At 50.0% G+C, this 12,313-nt stretch overlaps 1 protein-coding gene across 1 annotated transcript in view; it reads right to left on the reverse strand.

Annotated features, from left to right (window-relative positions):
* The window catches only part of camlg (calcium modulating ligand), a 28,090-nt gene extending 16,834 nt beyond the window's left edge, over positions 1-11,256 (reverse strand). Inside the window, exon 1 of the mRNA XM_072512410.1 lies at positions 11,041-11,256. Coding sequence (XP_072368511.1) covers positions 11,041-11,191 — 151 coding nt within the window. The 5' untranslated portion in view covers positions 11,192-11,256. The remainder of the gene's footprint in view (positions 1-11,040) is intronic.
* Between the last annotated feature and the right edge of the window lie 1,057 nt (positions 11,257-12,313).

Genomic DNA, 12,313 nt, shown 5'->3' on the forward strand with positions numbered 1-12,313 from the left:
GGACATGGTCCCAATAATGGAGAATCCAGCCCAGGGCCTATTAGGGACCAAAGTGGCAACTTATGTGTAAACACGTTGATGAGGTCGGCGAGTATTTTGCATTTGTGACCTTAAATGAAAAGGACGATGTATGTATAGAAAACGGGAGGGGACTGTGATATAACTGAACAGATTAGCATTGAAAAGGAGGTGTTATCAATTTCGAGGACTTTAACGTGGATAGAAGATTCCCACGCCCAGATGAGATGTATCCGAGGCTGCTGTGTAAGGCAAGAGAGGAACATAGAATATTACAGCGCAGTACAGGCCCTTCGGCCCTCGATGTTGCGCCGACCTGTGAAACCACTCTAAAGCCCACCTACACTATAGAACATAGAACAGGAGATTGCTGGGAGCTCTGATGCCAATTGTCAAATCCTCTCTGGCCACAGGTGAGGTGCCAGAGTACTGGAGGACAGCTAATTATTCAAGAAGTAGAGAAGAACCAGGTAATTACAGGCAGTGAGTCTAGCATTAGTAGTAGGGAAATTATTGGAAAAAGTTCTGAGGGACAGAATTAATCCTCACTTGGAGAGGTAAGGATTAGAACAAAGAACAAAGAAATGTACAGCACAGGAACAGGCCCTTCGGCCCTCCAAGCCCGTGCCGACCATGCTGCCCGACTAAACTACAATCTTCTACACTTCCTGGGTCCGTATCCCTCTATTCCCATCCTATTCATGTATTTGTCAAGATGCCCCTTAAATGTCACTGTCGTCCCTGCTTCCACCACCTCCTCCGGTAGCAAGTTCCAGGCACCCACTACCCTCTGTGTAAAAAACTTGCCTCGTACATCTACTCTAAACCTTGCCCCTCTCACCTTAAACCTATGCCCCCTAGTAATTGTCCCCTCTACCCCGGGGAAAAGCCTCTGACTATCCACTCTGCCTATGCCCCTCATAATTTTGTAGACATCTATCAGGTCGCCCCTCAACCTCCTTCGTTCCAGTGAGAACAAACCGAGTTTATTCAACCGCTCCTCATAGCTAATGCACTCCATACCAGGCAACATTCTGGTAAATCTCTTCTGCACCCTCTCTAAAGCCTCCACATCCTTCTGGTAGTGTGGCGACCAGAATTGAACACTATACTCCAAGTGTGGCCTAACTAAGGTTCTATACAGCTGCAACATGACTTGCCAATTCTTATACTCAATGTCCCGGCCAATGAAGGCAAGCATGCCGTATGCCTTCTTGACTACCTTCTCCACCTATGTTGCCCCTTTCAGTGACCTGTGGACCTGTACTCCTAGATCTTTTTGACTTTCAATACTCTTGAGGGTTCTACCATTCACTGTATATTCCCTACCTGCATTAGACCTTCCAAAATGCATTACCTCACATTCTCTGGATTAAACTCCGTCTGCCATCTCTCCGCCAAGTCTCCAAACAATCAAAATCCTGCTGTATCCTCTGACAGTCCTCATCGCTATCTGCAATTCCACCAACCTTTGTGTCGTCTGAAAACTTACTAATCAGACCAGTTACATTTTCCTACAAATCATTTATATATACTACAAACAGCAACGGTCCCAGCACTGATCCCTGTGGAACACCACTGGTCACAGCCCTCCAATTAGAAAAGCATCCTTCCATTGCTACTCTCTGCCTTCTATGACCTAGCCAGTTCTGTATCCACCTTGCCAGCTCACCCCTGATCCCGTGTGACTTCACCTTTTGTACTAGTCTACTATGAGGGACCTTGTCAAAGGCCTTACTGAAGTCCATATAGACAACATCCACTGCCCTACATGCAGCAATCATCTTAGTGACCTCCTCGAAAAACTCTATCAAGTTAGTGAGACACGACCTCCCCTTCACAAAACCATGCTGCCTCTCACTAATACATCCATTTGCTTCCAAATGGGAGTAGATCCTGTCTCGAAGAATTCTCTCCAATAATTTCCCTACCACTGAAGTAAGGCTCACTGGCCTGTAGGTCCCTGGATTATCCTTGCTACCCTTCTTAAACTGAGGAACAACATTGGCTATTCTCCAGTCCTCCGGGACATCACCTGAAGACAGTGAGGATCCAAAGATTTCTGTCAAGGCCTCAGCAATTTCCTCTCCAGCCTCCTTCAGTATTCTGGGGTAGATCCCATCAGGCCCTGGGGACTTATCTACCTTAATATTTTTTAAGACACCCAACACCTCGTCTTTTTGGATCTCAATGTGACCCAGGCAATCTACACCCCCTTCTCCAGACTCAACATCTACCAATTTCTTCTCTTTGGTGAATACTGATGCAAAGTATTCATTTAATACCTCGCCCATTTCCTCTGGCTCCACACATAGGTTCCCTTGCCTATCCTTCAGTGGGCCAACCCTTTCCCTGGCTACCCTCTTGCTTTTTATGTACGTGTAAAAAGCCTTGGGATTTTCCTTAACCCTATTTGCCAATGACTTTTCGTGACCCCTTCTAGCCCTCCTGACTCCTTGCTTAAGTTCCTTCCTACTTTCCTTATATTCCACACAGGCTTTGTCTGTTCCCAGCCTTTTAGCCCTGACAAATGCCTCCTTTTTCACGTGGCCTACAATATCTCTCGTTATCCAAGGTTCCCGAAAATTGCCGTATTTATCCTTCTTCCTCACAGGAACATGCCGGTCCTGAATTCCTTTCAACTGACACTTGAAAGCCTCCCACATGTCAGATGTTGATTTGCCCTCAAACATCCGCCCCCAATCTATGTTCTTCAGTTCCCGCCTAATATCGTTATAATTAGCCTTCCCCCAATTTAGCACATTCATCCTCGGACCACTCTTATCCTTATCCACCAGCACTTTAAAACTTACTGAATCAAGTGTTGTCAGCATGGCTTTGTGAAGGGGGGATATCATGTCTAACAAAGTTGATTGAATTTTACAAGGAGATAACTAGGAGTGTAGTTCAGGGCAATGCAGTTGATGTAGTCTATATGGACTTCAGTTAGGCTTTTGACAGTGTCCCACATGGGAGACTGATCAAGAAGCTAAAAGCCCATGAGATCCAGGGTAATTTTGGCAATTTGAATCCAAATTTGGCTTGGTGGAGGCGGAGTTGCTTTTGTAACTGGAAGTCTGTGTTCACTGGTATACTGCAAGGATCGGTGTTGGGTCTCTTGCTGTTTGTAGTGTACATTAATGATCTAGACGGGAGACTTCCGGGTGCGGCTATGCAGAGCTAGGTCGCATATTCGGCAGCTCCTGCTTGGAACGGACTTTTGGGCTCTTTTACAGGGCCCCCACGGCATTTGTTTGACATTTCCCGGTGTGGGAAGAAGGCTGCAATATTCCCCCGACAGTGTCCCCCAGGAAGGGTATGTCTCTGGGTTGCCAGACACGGCAGAAACAGTAAACGATTTGGCTGCAACTGCAGGATAAACAGGGCCTCTTCCAGCATGCAGGCGGGGGAAGGGCAAGCTTAAAGCTGCAAGCTGACCTGAGGGCCTGTATCAAAGGTGAATTCTAGCAGCAGAGGGAACAACTGTGAAAAGACCTCATCAAGGCCACTGAAGGGACTTCCGGTTGCGGTGATGCCTAGCTAGCCGCACGCTTCGGCGGCTCCAGCTCCGACGGACCGTCGGTCTCTTTTAAGAGCCCCAACGGGGAATTTTTCGACGACGCAACCCGGTGTGGGGTGTGTGAGAAGGGAGTCCCCCCCCAAACGAAGGAGGGAAAAACCGGCGGCGGCGGCTGCAGCGCGAGGAATCGTCGACCAAAGGGTCAGAAAGAGAGAAGTACAAGATGGCGGCGGAGAAAGCGCAGGCGACATGGGGGCCTGAGCAGGATGAAATTGTGAGACAGTGCGTGGAGCTGCTGAAAGGGAGGTGCTGACCCCGTTGCTACAGGCAATTGAGGGGCTCAAGGAGACATTAAAGACCCAGGAGACAGAGCTCCGCGTGGTGGAGCAGAAGGTGACAGATATTGAGGACGAGATCCTGGGCCTGGCGGTTAAGACACAGACGCACGAGGCACTTCATAAAAAGTGTACTGAAAGGATCGAAGCCCTAGAAAATGGAGCGCGAAGGAAGAACCTTCGGATACAGGGTCTCCCTGAGGGTGTGGAAGGAGTGGACTGTGGAGCGTACGCAAGTACAATGCTGAGCTCACTGATGGGTGCTGAGGCCCCTACGGGCCCCTTGGAGGTGGAGTGGGCAAATCGGATTCCGGCGAGAAGACCAAAAGTGGGAGAACCACCCAGGGCGATAATCGTGCGATTTTACCGCCTTAAGGATAGAGAAGAGGTCCTGAGATGGGCTAAAAAGGTGCGGAGTAGCAGATGGGAGAATGCAGTGGTACGGGTATACTAGGATTGGAGTGCGGAGGTGGCGAGAAGGAGGGCGAGCTTCAACCGAGCCAAAGAGGTGTTGCATAAAAGGAAGGTGAAGTTCGGGATGCTGCAGCCGGCAAGACTATGGGTCACGTATCAGGAGAGACACCATTATTTTGAGACGGCGGAGGAAGCATGGACCTTCATCAAAGAAGAGAAATTGGATCGGAACTGAGGGACTGATGCTGCAGGAAATGTTATTGTTAATGTTATGGTTGAAGTTAATTGAGAAGTAAATTGGGAAGGGGGGAGACATTGGGGAAATGTGGGCGCCGGTGAGGGGGGAAAGACGGGACATAGTTGGAGAATGGGGAAGGGGAGGGGGAGGGGAAAGGGAGCTGCGCCATAAGAGGCGGGTCAGGTAAAGGGATGTTCCCGCGCCAGAAAGAATAAGGCAGGAAGACAGGCGCAAGGCGGATGGGAGTTCCCCACACGGGGGGGTCGAGGAGTGAGCAGGAGTAGCCGGGGTCAGTTGAAGTCAGCTGACTTACGGAAGTAATATGGGGGGAGCAATCATGCTAGAAAGAGATCTAGCGGGGGGGGGACAACTGGTTGCTGCTGCGGAAATCCAAAAGGAAATGGCTAAAGAGTGGGTGGGCGGGGATGGTGTGCGACGCTGGGGGAGCGAGCGGGAGCGCGGAGGCGGGATATGGGACTGGCCTAGAGAAGGTAATGGCTAGTCGACACGGGAGGGGGGCAGGTAGCCCCCGAGTGAGGCTGATCACGTGGAACGTGAGAGGCCTGAACGGACCGATAAAAAGGGCCCGAGTGCTCGCGCATTTGAAAGGACTAAGGGCAGACGTGGTTATGCTCCAAGAGACGCACCTAAAGGTGGCGGACCAAATTAGGTTAAGGAAAGGATGGGTGGGACAGGTGTTCCACTCAGGACTGGACGCAAAGAATAGAGGGGTGGCCATTTTGGTGGGGAAACAGGTAGCATTTGAAGCAAAGAACATCGTAGCAGATAGCGGAGGTAGATATGTAATGGTGAGTGGCAGGCTGGAGGGAATGGAGGTCGTGTTGGTTAATGTGTATGCCGCAAACTGGGACGATGCGGGATTTATGAGACGGATGCTGGGGCGTATACCGGACCTGGAGGTAGGAAACTTGATTTTAGGAGGGGACTTTAATACGGTGCTGGACCCGGGGCTAGATAGATCCAGCTCAAGGACCGGAAGAAGGCCGGCAGCGGCCAAGGTACTTAAGGGGTTTATGGACCAAATGGTGGGAGTGGATCCATGGCGATTTCTTAGACCTAGGGCTAGGGAGTTTTCCTTCTTCTCCCATGTCCATAAAGTGTACTCCCGGATAGATTTTTTTGTTTTGGGAAGGTCGTTGATCTCTAGGGTGGAAGAAGCTGAGTACTCAGCCATAGCGGTTTCAGATCATGCCCCACATTGGGTGGACCTGGAATTAGGAGAGGAAAGGGAGCAGAGAACACTCTGGCGATTAGATGTGGGACTGATGGCGGATGAGGGAGTGTGTGCAAGAGTGCGGGGGTGTATTGAGAGATACCTGGAGGTCAATGACGACGGCGAGGTCCCTGTGGGAGTGGTTTGGGAAGCACTAAAAGCGGTGGTCAGAGGAGAGCTGATCTCTATTGGGGCCCACAAAAGGAAAACAGAGGCCAAGGAAAGGGAAAGATTACTGGGGGAGATTTTAAGGGTGGACAGGGAATTTGCAGAGACCCCGGAGGAGGAATTGTACAGGGAGAGGAGACAACTCCAGACGGAGTTTGACCTTCTGACCACCAGAAAGGCGGAGGTACTGTGGAGGAAGGCACAGGGGAGGAGGTATGAATATGGGGAAAAGGCTAGTCGCCTGTTGGCTCATCAATTGCGAAAGAGGGCAGCAGCGAGGGAGATAGGAGGAATTAGAGACGAAAGGGGAGACACGGTGCGAAGGGCAGGAAAGATAAATGAGGTGTTCAAGACCTTTTATGAGGAACTGTATAGGTCTCAACCCCCAGAGGGAGAGGAGGGGATGCGGCAGTTCCTGGACCAATTGAGGTTCCCGAAAGTGGAGGAGCAGGAGGTGGTAGGCCTGGGGGCACCGATTGAGGTGGACGAGGTCATTAAGGGACTGGGAAGCATGCAAGCAGGGAAGGCCCCGGGGCCAGACGGGTTCCCAGTGGAATATTACAGAAAATATGTGGACTTGTTGGCCCCGTTGATGGCGAGGACGTTCAATGAGGCCAGGGAAGGGGGGACTCTACACCCGACGATGTCGGAGGCGACGATATCGCTAATTTTGAAGAGGGACAAAGATCCGTTGCAGTGCGGGTCCTATAGACCTATTTCACTATTGAACGTGGACGCCAAATTGCTGGCAAAGGTACTGGCATCGAGGATAGAGGACTGTGTCCCGGGGGTGGTGCACAAAGACCAGACAGGGTTCGTAAAAGGGAGACAACTGAATGTTAACGTGCGACGACTATTAGGGGTGATAATGATGCCCTCAGTGGAGGGGGAGGCAGAGATAGTGGCGGCAATGGACGCAGAGAAGGCATTTGATAGGGTGGAGTGGGAGTATTTATGGGAAGTGTTAAGGAGGTTTGGGAACGGGTTTATTAGCTGGGTTAGACTTCTTTATGGGGCTCCAACGGCAAGCGTAGTTACAGGTCGACATAGATCGGAGTATTTCCGACTATATAGGGGAACAAGACAGGGATGCCCGCTGTCTCCATTGTTGTTCGCGTTGGCAATTGAACCTCTGGCCATGGCGTTGAGAGACTCCAGGAAATGGAGAGGGGTGATTAGAGGGGGAGAAGAACACCGAGTCTCGTTATACGCGGATGACCTATTGTTATAAGTGTCGGACCCAGCGGGGGGGGGGATGATAGAGGTTATGCGAATTTTGAGGGGGTTCGGGGAATTCTCGGGGTATAGGCTAAACATGGGGAAGAGTGAATTATTTGTGATACATCCAGGGGACCAGAGTAGAGAGATAGAAGGCTTGCCGCTAAGGAAAGTGGAAAGAAACTTCCGATACCTGGGGATTCAGATCGCTAGGAGCTGGGGAACCTTGCACAGACTTAATCTGACACGGCTGGTAGAACAAATGGAGGAGGACTTCAAGAGGTGGGACATGCAGCCTCTATCGCTGGCGGGCAGGGTGCAAGCAATTAAGATGATGGTCCTCCCGAGGTTCTTATTTGTATTTCAATGTCTCCCTATATTAATCACCAAGACCTTTTTTAATAAAATAGACAGGAGCATCACGAGCTTCGTGTGGGCAGGGAAAGTCCCGAGAGTAAGGAGGGGGTTCCTTCAGCGTAGTAGGGACAGAGGAGGATTGGCACTACCGAACTTGGGCGATTACTATTGGGCCGCCAATGTGGCAATGATACGTAGATGGATGATGGAGGGTGAGGGAGCGGTGTGGAAAAGACTGGAGAGAAAGTCCTGTAAAGGGACGAGTTTAGAGGTGCTGGTAACGGCGCCGCTACCGTTCTCACCTAAAAGGTTTACCACGAACCCGGTGGTGGCGGCAACACTGAATATCTGGGGACAGTGGAGGCGACAGAGAGGGGTGCGGGGTGCCCTGGTGGGGTCCCCTATCAGGAACAACCATAGGTTCGCCCCAGGAAGAATGGATGGAGGATTTCAGAGCTGGTACCAGTTGGGAATTAGGAGGGTGGGAGATTTATTTATAGATGGGACTTTTGCGAGCTTGGGAGCATTGGAGGAAAAGTATAAGTTGCCCCGGGGAAATTTCTTGAGATATATGCAGGTGAGGGCGTTTACTAGACAACAGGTGAGGGAATTTCCGTTGCTCCCGACACAGGGGATACAGGACAGGGTGCTTTCAGGGGCGTGGGTCGGAGAGGGCAAGGTGTCAGAGATTTATAGAGAGATGAGGGAAGAGGGGGAGGAGTCGGTGGGCGAACTAAAAGGAAAGTGGGAAGAATTAGGGGAGGAGATAGAGGAGGGTATGTGGGCTGATGCCCTAAGCAGGGTAAATTCCTCTTCCTCATGCGCCAGGCTTAGCCTGATTCAATTTAAGGTGCTACATAGAGCACACATAACGGGAGCAAGATTGAGCAGGTTCTTTGGAGTGGAGGGCAAATGTGGGAGGTGTGGCGGGAGCCCGGCAAACCACGCACATATGTTTTGGGCGTGCCCGGCACTGGAAGGGTATTGGAAGGGAGTGACGGGAGTGATTTCGCAGGTGGTGAAGGCCCGGGTCAAACCAGGCTGGGGGTTAGCTCTATTTGGAGTTGCGGAAGAGCCGGGAGTGCAGGAGGCGAAAGAGGCCGACGTTGTGGCCTTTGCGTCCCTAGTAGCCCGGCGCAGGATCCTACTCATGTGGAAGGAGGCGAAACCCCCCGGACTGGAGGCCTGGGTAAATGATATGGCGGGGTTCATTAAACTGGAGCAGATAAAGTTTGCCCTGAGAGGATCGGCTCAAGGGTTCACCAGGCGGTGGCAGCCATTTCTCGACTACCTAGGGGAACGTTAGAGGGAAGACAGATGACCAGCAGCAGCAACCCAGGGGGAAGGGGGGGGGGGGGGGGGGGGGGGAGGGGGGTTAGTTTAGTTTAGGTCAAAGATAAAGGGGTTTTGTTACTTGTGTATTGTTAAAAATGTCTGTATTGTTATTGTTGCGTTTGCTTTGTAGGAGGGGAAAAATTGTTGTTTGGGAAAAAAATTTCAATAAAACATACTTTTTTTAAAAAATGATTTAGACGGGAATGTGGGCGGTATGATCAGTAAGTTCGCAGGTGACACAAAAATTGGTGGTGTGGTAAATAGCAGGAAGGAACACCTTAGATTACAGGGTGACATAGACGGACTGGTCAGATGGGCAGAACAGTGTAAAATGGAATTTAACCCTGAAAATTGAGAGGTGATACACTTTGGGAGGACTGACAAGGCAAGAGAATACACAATGAATGGTAGGACACGAGGAAGTACAGAGGACCATTGAGGTGTATGTTCACAGGTCCCAGAAGGCAGCAGGGCAGATAGATTTTAAAAAAAATGTTTTTAGAGTACCCAATTCCTTTATTCCCCCCCCCCCCCCAATTAAGAGGCAATTTAGCATGACCAATTCACCTACCCTGTGCATCGTTTTTGGTTGTGGCGGTGAGATCCACGCAGACATGGGAAGAATGTGCAAACTCCACATGGCTAGTGACCTGGGGACGGGATCGAACCCGGGTCCTCAGCACCGTGAGGCAGCAGTGCTAACCACTGCGCCACCGTGCTGCGGTTAAGGAGGCATATGGGATGCTTGTCTTTATTAGCCGAGACATGGAATATGAGAGCAGGGAGGTTATTATGGAGCTGTATAAAACAATCGTTAGGCCACAGTTAGAGTACCGTGCGCAGTTCTGGTCACCACACTATAGGAAGGGTGTGGTTGCAGTAGAAAAGGCTACAGAGGAGATTCACCATGATGCTGCCTGGGCTGGAATGTTTCATCTATGATGGGAGGCTGGTTAGGCTGGGTTGTTCTCCTTAAAGCAGAGAAGGCTGAAGGAGGACCTGATGAGGTGTATAAAATTATGAAGGACATAGACAGGGAAAATGTTTCTATCTACCGTTAGTTACGGGGTCAATAACCAGGAGGCATAGATTTGAGGTATTGGGCAGGAGATTTAGAGGAGATGTGAGAGAAAAAAAGTATTCACCCAGAGGGTAGTGGGAATCTGGAACTTACTGCCTGACAAGGTGGCAGAAGAGGCACGAACCCTCAACATTTAAGAAGCATTTAGATGAGCACTTGAAACGCCTAGGCTACGGGCCAAGTGCTGGAAAATGGGATTAGAATAGATAGGAGCTTGATGACCGGCACAGACATGATGGGCCTCCTTCTGTGCTGTAAAACACGGACTCTAAAACAATTGCAATATAATCACAATGTCATTATCAACCTCTCAAAAGTTTAGATTCACTCCTCCCAAAGTGATGGTGAAATGTCAGACTGTAATGAATACACCTCCAGCCTCTGTTGAATTAACGCAATCACCATCCAGGCAGTATTTAATTTAGCCATTTAAAAAAATGTGACCTTCTTCAAACTCTCATCCTGCACCCAGAGAACATAGAAATAAATATTGCCTCACCCCATGCTCCCTCCAGCACCCAGAGAAGATACAAATAAATATTGCCCCACCCCATGCCCCCCACTGTCCTCTTCAGCCTCACCATCCCCACAAATTAGGTTTCTTTCTGCAGAATGCCAGATTAAAGAAACAAAATAATTTATGCTTCCCTGCATCCTGTGGTGTATACAGTAACACGCTGTCTATTATAACGCATCCGCACCGCACACGGGCGGTCGAGGACAATCGGCCATTGATCATTCAGAATGATTTTAAAAATCTTAACCATCGTCACCTCCTCTCGGGCGTTGGTACCAGGATTTAATACCTTTGCCTAGCTACTCTCGACAGGCTCACTCCCGCCCCGCCCTTGACTGGGTCGGTTTCAACCTTAGTGGCTGCTGTTGCTTTGTTTTGCATCGTATTTAATGGGGGACAGTAGGTGCAGCGGCTGCCTCTGATCCGTGCTGCCGGGGTGGAGCGGGGCAGAGGGAATTTGTCTTCGCCCAGTGTGTGTTGCCCTCCCCGCTGCGTTTACTGCCTCCCCTCCACTGTATGGATTGCGCCGGGCGCTGCTTGTTCCTGCCGAGCCGGTTGCTAAGGGGCTGGGGCAGGATTAGGCCGCAAGCCCTACGCCCACTCACCCGCCCCGCTCTTGCTGAAACCCATGATTCGGTTCAGCCGCTCTTCCGAGTTCAGCAGCAGCTTCCTCCGGCGGAGCTCGGCCTTTCTCCGCTCCGAGGTCATTTTCTTCCTCTGCTGGTGCTGTTGTTCGTTCTCGCCGCCGCTCTCCATCCCTCCCGCTGACAGCGACGGGCGGTGTCGAACAGCCAGCAGCAGGTGCGGCGGCGCACTCTGATGACGTGGCGGGCAAAGCAGGGCCCTCCGCCCTGGGGCCTAGTTGGAAGTGGGCACGTGTCACTCATGGTGTTCTTGGCAGTGGGAATCACATTCTGCTTTTACCAATTATACACGTTGCCTGTTTCTATGTTTCATTCATAACAAATGCGTCATGTTTTGACAAAAACTAAAACTGCCTGAAATCTGAAACAAAATCAAAGAGGTAGAGGTATGTCTCCAGTGATCTGGCCAAAAATGGGTGACATCAGATCGATCGCCTGTTATGCACAGCGCCTGTAGATCCGTTCCTTTGCAGGCAATGTTATTAAATATCAGGTGCTGCATATTGCAGACAGCTCATACTTTATCCACTGTTTGACCGCACTTAATGAGAAAAATTTCCACCAACAATGGTGAAAATGTCCAGGTAAGGCAGCACCAGTGACTGATATCACTAAGCAATAGGGGATGGTAAATATACAAAGAAACAAAAGAAACATTAAATCTGCTGACAAGGGAGGAAATCGGAGCACCTGGACAAAAACCACGCAGACACAGGGAAATTGTGCAAACTCCACACAGACAGTGACCCAAGCCGGAGATCGAACCGGAGACCCTGGCGATGTAAAGCAACTGTGCTACCGTGCCGGCCATTATAAAAGGAAATTTCAGAGAGGTGTTCAAACATTGAGGGGTCAGGATGCAGTAGATGGAGAGAAATTGTTTCCATTATGGGGAGCCAAAGGCGTAGTGGTAATGTCACTGAACTAGTAATCCAGAGACCCAGATTTTTTAGAACCACTTTGCCGCTGTACAATATATTCTCATGTTTGTCTGGGGACCCAGGTTCAAATCCCGCAGGTCGTGGAATTTGAATTCAAAAAACAAATCTTGAATTAAGAGTCTAATGATGACGATAAAACCATTGTCGATTGTCATTTAAAAAATTGAATGTCCTTCAGGGGAGGAAATCTGCCATCCTGGTCTGGTCTGCATGTGACTCCAGATTCATAGCAATGCGATTGACCACTAAATACTCTGAAATGGTCAATTAGGGATGGGTAATAAATGCTGGGC

The sequence above is a fragment of the Scyliorhinus torazame genome, chromosome 7 (assembly GCF_047496885.1).
Source record: "Scyliorhinus torazame isolate Kashiwa2021f chromosome 7, sScyTor2.1, whole genome shotgun sequence".
NCBI lineage: Eukaryota > Metazoa > Chordata > Chondrichthyes > Carcharhiniformes > Scyliorhinidae > Scyliorhinus > Scyliorhinus torazame.